A 13,969-nucleotide genomic window follows, 5' to 3' on the forward strand; every position below is an offset into this window, starting at 1 on the left:
GAGAATTGTAGTGCATTCTTAAATCCGAGCTCAAAGGGCTTAACGCATAGTTAAAGCAAGATAACAATAATTATCAAGATCATACACCTGAACTGCATTATGAAATTGTTTCACACACCAGCGCAACTTGATTGAAGTGGCGTTCCACAACTGACATTCTTTGTGATTGACGCATCAATGCACGTCTCAAATTGAAAATTCAGTGCAGAGTCGTCCGCTCTGTCGCCCTATTTAATTTTGAGTGCTGGCCAACTCTCAAAGACAATAAACGACGAAAGAATGATGACTTGACACACTAGATGTTGGTCTGAGAGCCTCTCAACTCCATCCAGACCAGGCTTATTTCCGAACGAAATGGCTCGATTGATCGGGACGAGCCGGCTCCGGCTCAAAACAGAACAAAGGCTAAATAAGGAGATACACATAATTTTTGACACAATTATTCAACTAATGTGCGCAGGCGTACTTCTGCATACAATCGAGCTGAGCGTACGTGTTAGACGCAATTTAGGGACACGATTCTTACTCAACATCGATTGCGCTACGCAGCTCCGACGATCGTCTTACTGACGCTGTATCAGCGCCTCCGCGAGACACTTCCAACACCTCATCACTGCCTACCACCGCTGAACCGCAGATCACATCTGCCGTCATTCCGATTTCATGACGCCCCTGGTAAACCTTGCCTCACCACTGAAACAACTGTTCGTATCAAGGCTAACTTTCTCCACCATTTCGAAAGATATTCTGTTCTACATCAGAGGCAAAGTTAACTCAACTCCCTCATTTCTTTTGTGTGTGAAACTGATAAAGAATGGCTCTACCGATTGAATGATAGCTTTAAAGGAAACATATATTTAAAGGTATCACAAAATTTTTCTTTTGGTCGCAAGGGGTTTTCCTCAAGCCTTATCAGAGGACCAAACTTGGAGAAAATTTTCGACTCGTCCAGTTTCCTCGCCGACCTTGAATGGTTTTCCAAATATAAAACTTTTTTACCATATAAGCGAGTTTATGGATCGAACTGTCGAGTTCCAAGTTGCCTGCTTGGCAAGTGAACCGGTGGAGCTGCCTTGATAGCTGTTAAGTTCGTTTCCGTGCCGAAGCCTTTTCCTCCTCCTCCACCACCTACCATTTGTCACTATACGAGTCATTCCTCCAACCGCATGCCCCTTTATCATACGCCAATGTAATCTTCCACTCATCAGTGTTATTCAAATCAATTTGTTGGTCCGTCATTTTTGTTGGTTTCCCCTCCTTGCACAATCAAACTTGGGAGAGTCCAACATGACTGTTCTCTTGGGCAGGCTATTCGCAATCACCTAATGAATACTCGACGTGAATTTCTCAGCTTTTGTGCTGACTACCCTTTGGTTCTGAACTTGAGTTGTCAGGTTTTATAAGAAAATAAAATGACGTAATAGAGAAACATGCAGGTTGTGCCCGTTGGGGTCTACCGAATTAAAATTTTCGAAATTTAGTTACAAAACATAAAAATACTTTATTCTTATACAAACTTAATAATCACATAAAAAATTAAACCGTACTCAGCTTAACACATTCTTGTCTTCCATCTTATGAATAAATTTGATAGTATCCAAATCTTTAATTGAATGTAGCGCAACTATCACATCCTTCAACTTCGTTTTCCGATCCTGGAATAGAACCAATAACAACATAACCATTAAAAAAATATCAAGCCAAATATGAAAGCTTGCACCCACCTTCTCTAAATTGTTTAAGTATTGAAACATATACAGCGTCGGATTTGCTTGACTGCCCCAAAAATTCAGGTAACAATCTAATTTCAATTGTACTGCTAATTTCCTCCATTTATCGTCTTTATTTAGAATCTTAGCTAATTCCAAAATATTTTCCTTATTGTACAGCGTATAGTTTTTGGATATTACTGAAGATGATTGTGACGAATCAGACTCATCACTTTGACCTTTCTCATCACTTTCATATTTTTCATCAATTGTCAGCGGTTTCTCGTCATCATCGTCCTCATCATCTGAAGATGTATTCTCTTCGGTTTCCATTCTATTGGTTCCTCTTGAACGCTCGTTACGTTTTATCTATTAAGAAATGTTGAAATGATTACTAGCTAAAATCACGCAATGAATCGGAGTCTACACAGTAAATAGTAGTAGCAGCTATGCTAATGGATTTCTTAGGGATCGACACATATTACACCACGATAGTTTTGCTCCTTTTAGAGATAAGCCCTACTGCATTGGTAGCTAGTGCGCTAATATAGGATAATTTTTTTTTTGCACTGAGAGAGTCCTGAGTCAGCACTTGATATCGGATGGGTCAATTAAGGAAAAGTTGTCTCCCACTGACGGTTCATTTTTCAAAAGCCATGAAACCGCCAGTCGTAGCTTCCATCCAGACCGCCGTATACTAACAGTTTTTAAAAACTCCTATTTTCTAAGGAACTTCTTGAATTTATCCAAAGCAACCAGCACCTCGAAATCACCAGTTTGAGCTTACATTAACTGATGAGTCTTTCGCGCTGTAAACTAGAACCTAAGCCGGAACGAAGCATGTTACAGTTTCAGGAAGCTCAAATCCGCCAAACTGAATAAGCAGTGCTGTCTATGCAGCACAAAGTATTAGGTTGTTGCACATGAAATGGCCGGTTCGGCAATCAGGTGAAGTTAATTACGATTTTGCTGTATCAAACCACCACACCTGTTGGTGTCGGATAATGAAGTATAAATACTCCTACATTTAATCAAGGAGTCATTTCAGTTTTGGCCACCGTTGTGATAACAGTGAATAGAAAGGAAAAAAGAATGGAAAAGAGCCAAGAACATATACTTTTTCTGTATTAATTCAAAATCGGTCATAAAGCAGCGAAGGCGACCAAGAACATTAACAGCGCATCAGGCGACGTAAATCTTCAAATTGAGCCACGTGGACATCCAGGACCATCGATTGACAACGACGAGCTGCGTTTGCTAGTTGAAACCGTCACACGCCAGTCCGTGAAAGACATTGCAGAGAAACTGGGCGTACACTATTCGACAGTTTCCCGGCACTTGCAATATTTTGGAAATAGGTTCCGCATGTCCTTACGGAGCAAAATATGGCGCTTCGAATGGAAATTTGCAGTTCTTTACTCACCCGCAACAGAAGCGATCCCTTTTTGCACAGAATAGTGACATGTGCCGATCAGCACAATAGCTAGATGCCGATGAGCCACCGAAGCATATGCCGAAACCGAGCCTCCATCCGAAGAAAGTAATGGTGACTGTTTGATGGTCTACACAGAAATGCAGGGTGAGTTCATTGTCCTTTGCGATAAGTCAGCAAATAGGAGGATTGACCCAAATGATGAAAGATGAACTGCTAAAATCGGTGGATTACAGAGTGGGGAACACCAATAGCCGCGGTTTCGAAATTAGGGAGCAAGCTTCAATTATGATGCGATTACAGGGAAACAGTGAGTTCGCGGTTGGACATTCATCAGTATCCGTTATCAAAGCCAGAATAACTATTCTATGTGCCGAGCGCTGCCGTTTCCATTGAACGAAAAAGCAGAAAAATGCCTTGGGGTGCCAACTAACAAAGATCTTTAGCAGCTCAGAGACCCTTGTTTGACGTGGCGTCGGCTCCTGCGATCTTCTAACAACAATGCATAAAAATAATCGAACACTTCTGTTGTGTTAATGACAAGAACGGTACTTTGCTTACCGATCGATGAGCCGCGACGGATAGATGGCAAAAATATTTCCGCCAGATTTCAACTAAAGGATTCATTCTCCACTTTCACAAGCATTGTCGACATTTGGACCAGTTCCACCTGTCAGCGTCACTGAAGTCAAGGAAACAATAAAACGAATGAAATCGAAGAAAGCAACACGACCTGGCGACATCGCATCTTAGCTATGAAAAGCGAAGAGCTGGGACCCAACATTGTGGCTCAGTGAATTCTCCAATCGCGTTATTCAGGAAGGTAGAGCACCACATCACTGGCAAGAAAGTATCACAGTTGCAATATGGAAGAAAGTAGTCTAGTTGAATGTTCAAGTTACCATGCGATCCGGTTGCTGTCCCTTACCATGAAAATTTGAACGCATTCTTAACAACTGAGAATTCTCTGGTCTAAAGAGCGAAATCGATAGGAAACAACCAAAAGGCCGACAGAAACAAAGGTGGCTAGATACGCTAGATGGTGATTTAAAAGCATCAGAGCTGCATCCAGATCAAGCCTTCGACAGAGTCAAATGGCATAACCGATCAAGAAGAGCCGACCCCAGTTCTGAACGGGACAAAGGCTAAAGTAGAAGAATTCTTGGAAATAATTTACACGATATTCCTGTAATTGCACACCGTCAAAACCAGTGCTGGCTCATGACAAAGCTTTCAGGTTACATCGTCAACCGAAACGACATTTAAACCTGTCTGACATAGGTAAAATGCAGAAATGGAAAATTTACTTCAATTGCGTTCGTTTTTGAGAATGGTGAACTATTATGGAGAGACAAGTTTCGATTTCATCCAGAGCAGAGGCAACTCATCAAACGCTCTGAAAACAGTGTGATCGAGGTGGTTAAAAGCTGGTCCATAAACACGACGTGGGTATGAATTATATCAAGAACAAAACCGCCTCGTAAAATTCAGATCCACACCGGTGGAAACTAATTTAAATTTTGTATGAGAATTGAGGGTGTTCTGAGTCTACTATTGTACATGATGTCATATAATTCATACCACGTCGTGTTTATGTTAATAAAAATATAACAGAGCAAATAATAGCTTGTAACCACTTTGGCTATACTGCAAGGCAGAGGCGAGCAGCGTCTGATGAGTTTCCTCTGCCCTGGACGAAGCTACAAGTCGTTCACTTTTACAAATTTGGTACTAACCCAAGACTAGGGGTTCATGGACCCTAACATAAACAGTGGAGAAAGTTTTTCCCAACTGATCCAGTCCGCCGTTAAATGGATGACAGACTCAGGATGATGAGTTCATTCCAAAATTCGCAAAGGTGACAAAACTAAGTACAATATAATAGAATATGCTGAAGCTCATGAGCCATGAATGACCGAAGCAACTACTACCGTTTAACAATTGGAAAGCCATTCTGAGTCTGCATTGTTTTTGCATTCTCTAGAATGGAATAACGATGATCCGAAAACATGTATTTAAATAATACGCAAAGTGCTCCTTGGAATGGTAAGATATTAAATCGCTCGCGGAGAGATTAAATGGACAGGGAGACGGATTCAAATCTTGCGAACTCTGAATTGCAAGCTCACAAATCTCACTGGTGGCAGTGGGATTTGTATCGCTATAAATGAGTACCTGAGTCAAATCAGGGTAATAGCTCGGGCGAGTGCAATGCTGACCACATTGCCTCCTACAGTGTTACTGTAGTGTACGGTCACGGTCTTGAATGAAGTGCTATAACACACTTCAAGGCTCTGATCCAATTGGATTGTTGCACCAACTATTATTATTATTATTAATCACTAAGCAATGCCTATTCTATATAATGTCGCGTCTAGCGGCATGACTTCTTATTGAAAAGTACCCTGTATAGATCGCTATGATCTTGTGGTAATTCGAACATATCTGGATCATAATATCCTGTGTTCGGATTTCGCCGTAAAAGGATCAAATCTTCCTCGATGTAGTGTGTATTTAGAAGTGTGAGAAACCTACGACGGAACATTGACGATTTGAAAAGTGTCGAAGTTTTAAAGCGAAGTGATGTTGGGCTACAAAGAGGAACTGTCCAAATATAGTTGCGCTTTAATTATTCTCCTTCCTTCTTAAATTCTATTTTTGAAAAAATGAAATGGAATTGAAAAAAGCAAGCTTACCTGACTGTGTGATATTCTCGCATCGCCTTCATTGGCGCCCCACTTCAAAAGCAAACGAACTATTTCATCTGAAACGTTATCCATCGAGTTAGCTAATCGTAGTGGTGTAAAGCCTGCCAAATTTGGTTCATTCACATTTATAGATGTGTTTTCCAGTAGATACCGGACAATCGGCACACAATTCCTCTCAATTGCTAAATGCAAAGCATTATTCCCACTCTTCGATACACACAATTTTGTCGATGCCTTCCCCACTTTTAGAAGACGTTCCACCATTTGTTGATTGCTTTTCCTAGATATGGATATTAGAAATATATATGTGAAACGAAGAAGCAGAGCGAACTTTTTAAAAATCTTACATCACAGCCAAATGCAGAGGTGTGAGACCGTCATCGTTCGCGCAGTCGATGATTAAGCGTACACTTCTTTGTGTATAATTTTGTGGATCAATTATACGATTGGCACACATTGTCATATTTTCCTCGATGGCAATATGAAGTGGAGTGTTACCTTTATTGTCTGGAAGATTTGGATTTGCACCTGAAAGTTTGGAAATGACAAGAAATTAGAACCATTTTTATATTGATTTTCTTTTTTTTTAAACAAGAAATTTTCAAAATCATCAAGAGAAAATATTAAAGACGCAACTTAAATAAAAGATCGTCTTAGTTACTCTACAATCTCTTGTTCTTTTCTGTAATTGTTTTTTTTTTGCTGCGCCGATTTTTTGGTATCTACTGGACTGAGCTGAATCGACTGGCATCCGACATCCAGTTATGATTCAAATCCCTCTGCCACCAGTAAAACTAATACCAGGACCTTCTATCGCGACAGATATGTACTAAGCCGCCCGGACACTTTTATTATATCACCAAAATCGAAGTGGGTGTCAAAGCGTGATCTGCTATATCCGTAGGCTGGTAGCTAAATGTTATTGCAATATTCTTGTTCTCTAGATGTGACTCCTTCGTCTCAAGCTGGACTGTTTTTTGTCTTGGACTTGTGGAAAAGACGTGTCATTCTTAACATCGGAAAGCATTTTTCGGGGGTGTCTGCTTCGACCAAGATGGAGTACGTTTGACTTCGATTGCAAGAATTGGAACCAGGATACTATAGGAAGGAAGGAATTAGCTGGTTTTATTTGGAGAGGCATGTACTTATCGAACGAAGTTTTTACCGATCTTGAAAAGACAAATTCCACTGTCACAGTTTGTTTCCTAGGACAACTTTGGATTTCTGTATTTAAATCCTTTAACTTTTGCAACTCTGGTTGAATTTCCGCGCTCGAAGAAATTAAGGGCGTATTTAAAATAATCAAGACTTGCTTTCATCTATTCGCTAGTACTATTTATTAAGCCTACAAATACCGACATATCGGGAACCATTTGTTCCTTTCAACAATAAAGTATTTGTCTTCTTCTTTTTCTTCAGCCTTTGTCCCGTTCACAAGCGGGGTCGGCTCGTCGTGATCGGTTTCGCCATTTGACTCTATCGAATGCCTGATCTGGGTGCGTTTTCGAGGCTTTTAAACCCCCATCCAGCGTATCAAGCCACCGTTGGTTCGGCCGGCCTTTTGGTCGTTTACCATCGACTTCGATGTTCAGACCAATATTGGCAAGTGAATTCTCGTTTGCACGAATTGCGTGACCATACCATCGTAGACGCCTCTCTCGCAATTTTTCCACGATCGGTGCAACCCCATAACGATCGCGGATATCCTCATTTCGGATGGGATCAAAACGTGTCATGCCACTAGTTCATCGCAACATCTTCGTCTCCATTATCGCAACACGCCGTTCATTGTCTTTTATAGTTGGCCAACACTCAGAACCATAGAGGGCGATACAACGGACGACATTGTGGTAAATTTTAGATTTGAGATATTCGTTGATACGTCGATCACAAAGAACACCCTTTGTGGAACGCCGCTTCATCCAGGTTGCGTTAATGCGTGAAGCAATTTCATAATGCAGTTCTCCATTGGCTGATAGCGTTGATCCGATGTATTTAAATCGCTCAGTTCTAGACAGATCATTGCCGCTGACTGTGATTGTGCCTGTTTCATGGGGATCGGTTGTCAAAAATTCAGTTTTGTTTAGATTCAATCTGAGACCGTGTTACATGAGGCGACCATTCCATTTTTGGGCAAGTTCCTCGAGATCATTTTCGCTATGAGATGCTAGGAAAACATTATCTACATAAAGCAGTATGTAGGGAGCTGGACGTTGGATATCCCGTGTGACGGTGCCCATAACGAGAGCAAAGAGGAGTAGTGAGAGGGCGCTTCCTTGTGAACACCAACAGAAACACGAAGCGGTTTTGATACACCCGCCATACAGTATTTGTAAACATAATAAATATTACCAGCGAATAGATAAAAACAAAACTTAGTTATTTCAACTAATTTAATCGCTAGAAACATCGCGAAATTACACTTAGATCAAGTCGCGAAGCTACAATCGATTATGTACACTTATTTGTTATATGAACACAATCGCTGAATACGGCAGAGTTGAAGAAGGCGGTTTATCAAAAACATTAACATTTCTGGCATTATAAAAAACCCAGTATTGAATCTCGGAAGATATAAAACTGCCCGTCATGCTGTTGCACAATTAGAAGAGGACGCACGCGTCAACAACAGATGCCCGATGTAGAGTGACATACTAGGGAAAATGAGACGCATTCATAATTATCTTTCAATATACGAGGATCAGTCAAATACTTGTTTGAGAGGCAGAAGGGGCTGAATTTTTTCCACAAATTCCGGGTGGGTTTTTCCGTATAACTACCAAGAGCTGGTGGTGAGAAAATCAGTGTCACGACCGGGGTTCTGGAACTTACATCACATACTAAAACATCCATACAGTTAGGGAGCTTTTAGAGGAAGTCCAGCGCCTCACCGTTGATGAAATTGCAGGTGTAAGTCACAGGAGCGAACATTCCATCATCATAGAGGAACTTGGCTTCTAAAAGATGTCAGCCCGACTGATTACTCAGTTTCTTTCTCCTGGATAAAAAAAAAAGTCGGGATACCGAATTTTCTCGTGGCCATGTGTAATTTTACCCTGGCCTTGAAGTCGATGAAAAGCCATATTCCAAGAGTTTTCCCGTCGCTTGCTGCAGAGAGAAAATCTGATCTATTGCTGATTTCCCTGAAGCCTTTTTGGTATAGGCCGATGATGTACTAGGCGTATGTAATTATCCAGCCTAGCAAGATACCAGAGAATATCTTATAGATGGTGGTCAGAAACGTGGTTCCTCTATAATTGTTGCACTGCGTGATATCCTGCTTTTCATGTATAAAACAGACATCGCCTCCCCGAGACCTTAAGCATCATGTGATGAACCGCTTAGTGTGGTTGGTCGCCTCCATATTTCACCAATTCGGCTGTAATTCTATCGGCTTCTGGCGACGACTTAATTGACTCACTCATACTCGCTAACTTATTGACTCAGTACATTCTGATCACGTCAAAAATAGCCTAGTAAGTAGCCCTACGATTTAACGGGTCTGCCTCTTTGGGCCCAATGCCAGTAAAGCAGGGTCATGATATTTATTGACCTGCGAATGTTGAAGGGGAGGGATTATTGGCGCTTCTATTAAGAAAAAAAATTGTATTTTGGGAGAATCAAAGACTTCGCCCAGGAACAATTCACAAAATATTTAGGCAGATAATTGTCTACATTTTCAAAGTCAGATTTGACGAAGTGATAACTGGAGGGGAATTGTAGGCGGACGAAATTGAAGGGACATCTCTGGTTTCGTCATTCCAGACTCAGGATAAGGGTGCTTCTATATAGTCATAACTGAATTTCAGGATCATTATTTCACCAATATGAAATTATGGTCTTAACAGCAGTGCGTCCATCTCCCAGTAGAGCAATACGGCGCGGCGTCCGGGAAAAACGAACAAAGTAAAATGGCACCCGCACTTTGCATTCAATTGCAGTGAACACTATATACATGACTATTATCCATCAATTTTTTTGTGAGTTTGATTTCTGCCTTCGTGACGTCGACTTTGAATGTTATTTTTTCGAACCAAGACCGACGCAAATGGCAGTATATAGGTCACACGTTAAAACATAGCCGCAACTCCATTGCTGGATATACCGTGCAATGAAATCCACTATCCAGACAAATTTTAAGAGACGATTTCGGGATGAAAAAGTTGTGCGCGAAGATGGGTGAGGAGCAAAAGCAGCATCGAATGACCGTCGCAGAAGACTGTTTGGAACAAGTGGAAAACGATCCCACGCTGCTTGATCGATATGATATGTCACCCTGTGGTCAAAGGAGCCCATTTTGAATCAATTACGGAGATCCAAGCAGCCGTGACGAGGGTACTCGGGGACATCTCAGCCTAAGCGTTCCAGAAATGTTACGAAGAGTGGAATACGCACTGGGATAGCTGTATAGCTGCCCAAGGGGACTACTTTGAAGGGGAAGGCAGAGTTGTAGAATAATTTTTAAATATACGGTTTTTATCGAATCAGTCTCATTACTTAATTGTCTAACTTCATATCTTGGATTAGTATTCATGCATTGTCATACAATCTACATTCAGGACATTTCCCAATTTACTCACCCAAATTAATCAATGGCCTGATATACTCTGGTTTGTCAAACAAACAAACAATATGTAGGCAAGTCTCCTTGCGTTCGTTCTGATATTGTAATACTTCATTCAATTGAAATTTATCAATTAATTTCAGCAGTTGGATCATGTTTTTCGAATCATCTGTCCTTATTGCCATTTGGATCACGCTGTAAAAAGAAACGTAATTGAAAAATCTGATTCTACTTGAATATCGAAACTACATACTCGCATTCATTATTATTGGCTTCGTCAAAAATATCCAAAATCTTTTGTTTAGCCACTTCCACATTCTTTTCACCAAACTCACGGCAAATTTTAAATATCTGACAAATATAAGGAGAAGGTGCCAATTTTCTTTGTGCACTGACCGATGCGCGACTGACAACCACTGATGGTCTTTGTTGTATATGTTTTACACTTCGCACTGACTTAGATGTTCCATCTGTTACTAGGAATTGGTCATCCATTAGGGCGTCATTATTGAGTGCTGATGCCAATTCTTGAAGTGTAGATAAAACATAAGTTCAGCTCCGTACAAACGATTATTCGATTCTTACCTCCTGAGTCATAGTCGGTTCGCACTTGATTAAGAAATTCATCCAGAATCACCTGTGTATTGTATTCAGTACTAATTGTCTGTGCATGATTGAAATTGGCAACCACCGTCTCGGGTAGTTCTGATGAACTATACGTTGAGGAACTCATTCGAGCGCGTTTTCGAGACGTCACTATATCCCGTGGCTTATATTTGAAAGGCATCGGTTCGCTACGATCATTGTCACTGGGACGAACTAATTGGATGAAGACTTCCTTCTGCAAAATTACCACAAACATGGGTACTGTTTAGAATTTATTCGTATTTCACCACAATTAATACATTTGTGAAGCCGGTTTGGAATAAAAAGAGAGTATAATTTAGCTTACATGATGATCTATGTCTTTATCCTTATATGGCGGCGTTCTAAGTGCAATAGCATATTGATGGTGAACATCAGCTTCCGAGAATACTCCCCATCCCTCCCAAACTTCTTCGTCATTATCGTCAATTTCGAAGAACCGTACTTTTATATTCTCTGCGAGGAAATAAATGCTTTCATATTTATTTCTCACTCAACGAATAATACTTACTTTTGCCGACTTTTTCAACAAATAAGAATAAATCGTCGCCGCCTGCTGCGCTGCTAACTGCTGCACTTAAACGTGTAATTTTTAATTCGCCAGTCAGGGCACTTTCTGTTGATTGAGAGAAATTAATTAGCTCTTACAGACTTCTAGAGTGGCATGTAACTTACTCATGTTGTTAATAGGTCGAGAGAATATTGATTTGCATAACCTAGTTAACGTGTGATCGTTATTCACTGCAAACGCTTGGAATCCTAAACACACTTGATTAAGGTTCATATTCTTGGCAATACGTTCGGCATTTGCTTTTATCTGTAATGAAATATCTGTTATGTTCCATTCGACTAGTCTACAGCCTATCTAAGCCTACCTGCATCTCATCACGGGGTGTCAAAGATCCTCCTGTTTCCATGATCCTGTCCCTTTTCATCTTAGCTTTAAGCTCGTCAACTATATGTTTTTTCGCTGTATGTATAATGCCCATACCCTGAAACCTGCAAGCAAGTGAAGTCATTTTAGTTTTTTTTATCATAGAAATTTTTTTCTTAGCGTTGAGTTGTAGTACATGTTCAATGAAATACGACGACATAGTTGGAATTGAGTACAGTTGAGCTTCCCTAATTTAAGGAAAATGGTCCTAGTTCAAAGGTTTACAACGAATGGTTCTTATTTCGTAAACAACTGCGTTATGGAATTGCTTCACACATTAACGCAACCTGGGTGAAGTGGCGTTGCACAACTGGTGTTCTTTGTAATCGACGTATCAATGAACGTCTCAAATCTAAAATTTACCATTATATCGTCCGTCCTGTCGCACTCTATGGCTCTGAGTGTTGGCGACAAAAAAAAGACAATGAACGACGTCTTGCGGTAATGGAGACGTTGGACATGTTGCGTTGGACTAGTGGCGTGACACGTTTTGATCATATCCGAAATGAGAATATCCGCGATCGTTATGGGGTTGCACCGATCGTGGAAAAATCGCGAGAGATGCGTCTTCGATGGTATGGTCACGCAATTCATGCTAACGAGAATCCACTTGCCAAGATTGGTCTGAACATCGGGGCTAATTGATAGTCTTCAGACATGTTCACGGATAAGAAAGGGATATTAGTTTCTCAGCAGCTACATCACCACAGGACCTGATAAAACAAACAGTTCTCAAGTAGCTCAGCTGTCACAATCAAAGCCATTTAAAATCAATCCTTTTTGCAGCTGATTTGATTACCATCTTGGAGACACCGAACCAATTATGGTCAATTCAACGTTAAGACCAGGGTCAACTCCTTCATTGAATGAATAGCAAAAAAAACCAATCGGTTTTCTGCAACTTAGAGTCTGGGGCTTTTTCAAGTTAATACACAGATAGCTCAGATATAAATCGGAAAAAATCTGTAGCTCGAATGAACTGAATGAATTGCATATAACAAAATGGGCTCTCATTTTCTTCAGTTATTCTTGGTTTTTGATTTCGAATTTTTGGTTGTCCTGAGTGAATGAAAAGAGCAGATTGTTTTTCTTTAATTAGGGACAATTTCAGTATATTTGAACACATATATCGATATTTCGCGGACCAGTTGCTCGCTTTCTCGGTGCTTGTAAGCACTGTGCAACTGGCTCACAAAATATCGGTATATGCGATCAAATATACTGGGGTTATCCCTAATTAACTAACAATCAGCTCTTTCCATTCGGTCAAATAAATTCCTTTCAAAACTTAAAAATCTCAAAAAATTTAACTCGTTTACCAATTCTAAAAATTCTATGAATTTTGTCAATGTCTTCAGAGTTTTTCGAAAGAGGAAGAAAATATAATTCTAATGAGCTATAAATGATTCGAAATGACCGCCTTCATTATTGATACAGAGCCGTAAAAGCTCGAACCATTTATCGATACACATAGGCGTGGTTTCTAACGGTATTTTTGCTAGCTTTGGCGATGGTACATCGTTTGAGCGACTCGAGATTTGGAAGACGCTTTCGACACCCATTTTGCCCAAAATGACCCATAATCCGCAATCCAGCAGCTTCAAGACGAGGCTTCCCGGCGTTCAGAACGGATAAACGCTAGAACATTGTCCTCGAGCTATTGTTGACAGCGTTGCACCCTATGTGCCAACACAGAATATTGTTGGAAGATCCAACGTTCACCACCTAAGTGGCTTCACTACTGGTTAATGAACAATTTCTTCGTAAATTTTGCAGAAATGGATAGGAGCGACACCTTTCCAAGAGACTCGCCACCAAACTATCACGGACGTGGAATAGTGGCCTGGTTGAACCAGAGCGTATACCCCATCGTTTTGCTTGTTGTAGTTTTGTTCAAGCGTAAACATATTTTCGTCGAAGAACAAGATTTTTTTAACAAACTTTTGCCGTACGCGCGCAGTAGCTTTTCGATCAACA

The 13,969-nt window shown here is 40.6% G+C and overlaps 1 protein-coding gene across 1 annotated transcript in view; it reads right to left on the minus strand.

The window, feature by feature from the left end:
• The window catches only part of LOC119659057, a 61,363-nt gene that overhangs the window by 27,669 nt on the left and 19,725 nt on the right, over window positions 1–13,969 (minus strand). Inside the window, exons 4-14 of the mRNA XM_038066966.1 lie at window positions 11,934–12,057; window positions 11,734–11,875; window positions 11,570–11,674; window positions 11,366–11,514; window positions 10,999–11,254; window positions 10,667–10,940; window positions 10,430–10,608; window positions 6,197–6,377; window positions 5,838–6,129; window positions 1,725–2,078; window positions 1,560–1,655 (exon numbers count right to left, since the gene is read on the minus strand). Of these exons, the coding sequence (XP_037922894.1) occupies window positions 1,560–1,655; window positions 1,725–2,078; window positions 5,838–6,129; window positions 6,197–6,377; window positions 10,430–10,608; window positions 10,667–10,940; window positions 10,999–11,254; window positions 11,366–11,514; window positions 11,570–11,674; window positions 11,734–11,875; window positions 11,934–12,057 (2,152 nt within the window). The remainder of the gene's footprint in view (window positions 1–1,559; window positions 1,656–1,724; window positions 2,079–5,837; window positions 6,130–6,196; window positions 6,378–10,429; window positions 10,609–10,666; window positions 10,941–10,998; window positions 11,255–11,365; window positions 11,515–11,569; window positions 11,675–11,733; window positions 11,876–11,933; window positions 12,058–13,969) is intronic.

The sequence above is a fragment of the Hermetia illucens genome, chromosome 6, assembly GCF_905115235.1.
Source record: "Hermetia illucens chromosome 6, iHerIll2.2.curated.20191125, whole genome shotgun sequence".
Lineage (NCBI taxonomy): Eukaryota > Metazoa > Arthropoda > Insecta > Diptera > Stratiomyidae > Hermetia > Hermetia illucens.